Consider the following 5,812-nt stretch of genomic DNA (forward strand, 5'->3'; position numbering starts at 1 on the left):
AGGCCCGAAACGCCAGCCTTCCTGCTCCTCTGATGCTGCTTGGCCTGCTGTGTTCATCCAGCTCTACACCTTGTTATCTCAGATTCTCCAGCATCTGCAGTTCCTACTATCTCTGAAGTAATAATAGGGTTGGTTTAGAGCCCCTGGAAGATTGAGGGACGTACATCTCCCAGAAGCTTTCCCAAATGCATTTTATTTTCACATAATGAGAGCAAGAATGGGCTGAAAACATATCAGCTTTATTTGGAGAGTCAGTCTGCTCAAATCACTCAGACACCTGTCCCAGGCTGCTGGACTTTCCACTATTGGCCAAATTGAAAAGTAGCCTCATCATCATCTTGTGTGCAATACCAATCTAAATGACCAGAAACCATGGCATTTAAATCAACCCAGCGTATGACCTACCAGGTTTATTCCAGTCCCAAGGATTGTCTTTTTGCTTTTACTCTGCCTATACATGCCCTTGCTGGTCATAGCATACTATATGCTTGCATTGCATCTGCCTCAATTTCTCACCCCGCAAATGGATCTTTTATTTAAACAACACCTGATGACTGGGCACTAAGGATCATGGACTGATAGAGTCATACAGCACGGAAACAGACCCTTTGATCCAACTTGTCCACGCCAACCAGGTTTCCCAAACTGATCAATTCCCATATGTCTTGAGTTCAAACCACATCCCTCTAAACCTTTCCTGTTCATGTACCTGCCCAAATGCCTTTTAAATGTTGTAACTGTACCTGCATCCACCACTTCCTCTGACAGTTCATTCCACACATGAACCATCCTCTGTGTGAAAACGTTGCCCCTTGGGTCCCTTTTAAATCTTTCTCACACCTTAAACCTATGTCCTCTAGTTTTGAACACCTCGACCTGAGGGAAAAGACCTTTGCTATTTACCTTATCTATGCCCCTCAAGATTTTATAAACATCTCTAAGGTCACCTCCCAATCTCCTGTGCTCCAGGGAAAAAAGTCCCAGCCTGTCTAGATAAAAACCAAAAGAACTGCGGATGCTGTAGATCAGGAACAAAAACAAAGTTGCTGGAAAAGCTCAGCAGGTCTAGCAGCATCTGTGAAGGGAAAAACAGAGTTAATGTTTCGGGTCCGGTGACCCTTCCTCAGAACTGATAGTGGCTGGGAAAACGTCAGTTTATATGCAGAAAAAAAGACTGCCACTTTAACGCACCACACATTTCCCTGGCCAACATCTCTGTCTCTGGCTTGCTGCAGTATTCCAGCAAAGCTCAATGCAAGCTGGAAGAACAACACCTCATCTTCCGCTTGGGGACCCTGTAGCCCTCCGGACTCCGGTTCACTTTCGGGAGGGAATTCTGCCAGCTTTAACTTGTCTGGCCTACATGTGACTCTAGACTCACAGCAAATCTAGTTGACTCTAAACTGCCCTCTGGGCAATTAGGGATGGGCAATAAATGCTACCTGGCCAGTGATGCCCTCATCCTATGAATGAATTTAAACATATCCACCTCTTACGTCATCCAGGGAGCTCCAACTTCACTTGTCTCAGCTATTCATCGCCAGTCGAGACTGCTCGATAGCTGAGAGCAATTGCAGTTGGAGCTATTAACAGGAAGGACACAGTGTATACCCATTATTGTCACGAGCCTAGAGGTTTGTTCTTAATCGACACATGCCCAGTTACGCTTGGCAGCCCAGCCTGACCAACCTAGCCGTTTTGAGCCAGTTCTTATCCCAATGTTACTAATAAATCCAATAAGGAATCCAGGAGGAATTTCTTTAAATAACAGTTAAATGGAGGAGGTCTTGGGGTGTAGCAGTACCACTGATACCTCTGGAGGAGATGCTCCAGCTTTGATTCCTAATCAGGACCATTGATTGGGTGTTTGCAACATGACAAAGCAGTTTGTTTATCAGCCTGTAAATTTTTCCAATCTACCTGTTAGAAGGTGGTGAGGGCGGGCCTGTCTCCTGATCAGCAATCTTAAAGAAGGCAATGACAAGCCACACTGTTGTAATTTGCCCATAGGAGAGAAGCAATCCAATGCAAATCCATGGCCCAGCCTCGGAAGTGAGGAAGGCAGAAAAGGCACATTTAGAATTGAGAACTCACTCCCAGAAGGAAGAGGTGGGGCAAATGCCTTACGCCCACTGTTTAAGGAAAGTGAGAAAGAGATACTACAGATCTGTTAGCCTGAGATCAGTGTCGGGAAAATACCAGAATCAATTATAAATTGAGATTACTGGATAGTTAGGAAATAATTTGTTGGTTGAACAGAGTCACCATGGATGTATGTCAGACAAATCATATTTGACAAACCAGATAGAGAGCATTTGAGGATGTTTTTGATAAAATCTCTCCCAGGAAGTTTGTAAATCAAATTAAAGTGCTTGGGATAATGTCATTATAGTCCTACTGGCTGCTTTTTCATTAGACAGAGAGAGAGAGGTGACCGGCGGTGGTTTAACCTGAGGGTCACCATACGCCAGGTGAGGGGAGAGGTTGCAAAGGAGAGTCCTGCCTGGTAACCTCAGCCAGTGTGGGAATTGAACCCATGCTATTGGTCTCACTCTACAGCTGTTGAGCCAGATAACTTCAATTGAAGGCACTAGACTAGCAGATTGACGAATGGATCACAGGCAAAAAGCAGAGAATATGTATTTATGATCATTCTAAAAAGGTGAAAAGGAGCTGCGTTGGTTCAAAACACAAGATATTATGGGATGGCATGGTGGCTCAGTGGTTAGCGCTACTGCCTCAGTGTCGGGGACCTGGGTTTGATTCCAGCCTCAGGTAACTGTGTGGAGTTTGCACATTCACCCCGTGTCTGTCTGGGTTTCCTCTGGGTGCTCCGGTTTCCTCCCACAGTCCAAAGATATGCAGATTGGGTGGGTTGGCCATGCTAAATTGCCCATAGTGTTCAGGGATGTGCTGGCTAGGTGGATTAGCCATGGGAAATGCAGGGATAGAGGAATGGGGTGAGTCTGGGTGGGATGCTCTTAGGAGGATTGGTGTGGATTCGATGGGGCAAACAGCCCACTTCCTGTGCTGTTGGGATTATACAATTCAAGGAAGAATGGGAAGATTTTCAGCAAGAACGTGCTGGCATCCTCCTGCCTGTAAAGCAATTTGAAGAGCCCATCAAAACGCAATGAAACAGCTAAAAGAAAAAGGTAATTCTCAGGTTGGCAGGATGTGACCAGTGTAGTAACACGGGAATTCATGCATGGATGGACTGAATGGCCTGCTCCTGGGTTCCAGAGTTAAGGTGAAGTTGGATAAGTGAGGGAGTGCGGCACAAACACTGAGATAGTGAAATGCAGGAGAGTGTAAGGAGAAGTATGGGGATTACAAACAGGGCAGAAGCTGGTTAGGCCTATTCCAGGAAATTCCATGTGCTGTGTCTGGCAGGAAACTTTTAAAACAGGAGACCTGGTAAATCTTGTCTTTATTTTCTCAGTACAGACTGAAAGGCAATCTTCCATCTTGGTGAATGGCACTACCCAGTACTTAATCTTCATCTCACCATACTACCAGGTTGTACACTCTCCCTGCAGATATAGCATTGCACTGAACACACTGTTGATCCCAGCCCCACTCTATTGATGCAATGCTTAATATGTGGCAAATAAAAATGAAGAATCATTCTGAGGAAGGGTCACCAGACCCGAAATGTTAACTCTGTTTTCTCCTTCAAACACGTTGCCAGACCTGCTGAGCTTTTCCAGCAACTTTGTTTTTGTTCACCATTACATTATCTGTTCAGAGCTGCTCATTATCTAATTGCTTCAACAATTTTCACCAGCTAAACCTGACCCCCATTGTAAATGTGTTTTATAATTAAAGTTAGGGGGATTGTTTATTTTTTTTCTGGAGGAGGGGAATCTGTGTGATTCCCTCTGGCATGCGGTTTGATTCCATGACCAGAGGCGATCAGCTGGAGTGTGGGAGGGGACCTGTTGCACAGAGCAGGATCCCCAAAGTCCTTGCTGGCTTCACTTTCGCTGTGGGATGAATGGACCATGTGTGGTTGACTTGATCTGGGGAAGATGAGATACAGGGAGAGAGAGCATTGCCGAAGTTCCGAGAGGATTGCTGCCTCCTATGTGTGAGTCAGCTCCATTGCCTGCTCTGTCTCTGTCTCACACACACACATACACACAGACAGCATGGACCTGGCAGCGTCCAGACCCCAAGGCGGGCACACAGGAGGACTGGCAAACCAGCTCGGGGCACTTAAAGAGCGCGGCACGGATTGATACCCGTGCCCTCTCACTCTCTGAAATCTTTCTCCATCTCCCTCTCTCTCTCTCTCTCTGTCAAAATGGGAATCGACAGAAGACACAGGGCGTCCCTGGCTCTCACTCTCAACTTTATAGCGTTGGTTTTCTGTGTCACCGCCTTCAGTACCAGCTACTGGTGCGAGGGCACTAGGAAAGTGGCGAAACCTTTCTGTAAAACTAACGTGAAGGAAAAACAGAGCAACTGCATCGAGTACACCAGCTCGGACAGTAACGACAGCAACGTGGTCCGGTATAGCTGGGAGGCGGGCGATGATAAGTATGTGATTTGCTATTTTCATGCTGGCATCTGGTTCTCCTGTGAAGAAAACATAAGCGGAGAAGGTAAGGAAACCTTTAGATAGTTAAAGCTTTCTTTTTTAAGGAAAAGAAAGCGAAAATCTATTTGTCAATATGTATATACGTTATGTGTATATATGCGTATTTATACAGTATATGTGTGTGTAAGTGCCTACGTTGTAAATATATATATATAAGCTGTGTAGATACATTGTACGTCTGTATACGTTGTGTGGATGTGTACATATTACCTGTGTATAGATTTTTTTATTGCAAAAATATACTTTATGTACACATACACAGTTATGAAGCAGTTCGGTACAGTCTTTGCACATGAAGAGCAAACAAATATTGCAATTTGGCATTTTCTAGAATTGCAAATAAAACCCCCACCGCATTTCCTACTTGCGCAGGACAATATATCCACACATTTGAGGCACCTAGCGAGCCTGATATGTGTTCGAATGCTCTTTTCCTCCCTCTGTGTATCCCTGTATCCATTTGTCTCCCTATTCCCCCTACAGTCGATTTGTCCAGATGACTGTATTTCTGTAGATAGGCAGGCAGATAGGAAGAAACGCGTTCACTACATTTGATACTGCTCTATTATGAGGAAACTGTATCTGCGTGTAAAGTGAACAATGATTATTTCCTCATCAGCTCTGAAATAAGGTCTACTACCTCCAACCCATCCCCCAACCCCCACCCCACAGTTGCCCTCTGGTGTGAAGACGGATCCCAGAAACCAGCTGTTTGCTTCAGGGAGACAGGTCTATGAGTCAGCCAGGAAAGCGGTACTTTACCCGGCTTCCAGAACTAGCGAACACACAAGCCCCTAACCCAAACTGTCACTAGAAAGTTGTCTCTATTTTTCGCCTTGCTATTTTACTCACCGTCTGTCTGTATTTAAATTCCCTTTATTTATATGTAAACACAGGAATGACCCTCTGATCTGCCCACACTTACATCATCCTACGGCTGGGGACAGGGAAAATAAATGCAGGTGGCAAACCAAAAGCACATTTGTGTTAGACAGGGCCAGAGGTTGCAGGTAAACCACCCCAACCTCCTAACCCGAGGGGTATAGCCAAGTCTGAAAGCTCAGAAAAGGCACTGGTTTTTGAGGGAGTTCAACCTTCTGTATGTGTATGTGTGTGTCTGCGAGTGTGACTGTGTCTGTGAGCGTGTGTCTGAGTGTGTGTTTGTGTGTGTGTTATGTTTGTGTATCTGTGCCTGTGTGTGTCTGAGTG

General features: G+C 45.3%; 1 protein-coding gene across 1 annotated transcript in view; it reads left to right on the forward strand.

The window, feature by feature from the left end:
• Nucleotides 1-4,246: 4,246 nt before the first annotated feature.
• Nucleotides 4,247-5,812, forward strand: part of gsg1l2b (gsg1-like 2b) — a 133,550-nt gene continuing 131,984 nt past the window's right edge. The window contains exon 1 of the mRNA XM_048610936.1: nt 4,247-4,607. Coding sequence (XP_048466893.1) covers nt 4,307-4,607 — 301 coding nt within the window. The 5' untranslated portion in view covers nt 4,247-4,306. The remainder of the gene's footprint in view (nt 4,608-5,812) is intronic.

The sequence above is a fragment of the Rhincodon typus genome, chromosome 23 (assembly GCF_021869965.1).
Source record: "Rhincodon typus isolate 14 chromosome 23, sRhiTyp1.1, whole genome shotgun sequence".
Lineage (NCBI taxonomy): Eukaryota > Metazoa > Chordata > Chondrichthyes > Orectolobiformes > Rhincodontidae > Rhincodon > Rhincodon typus.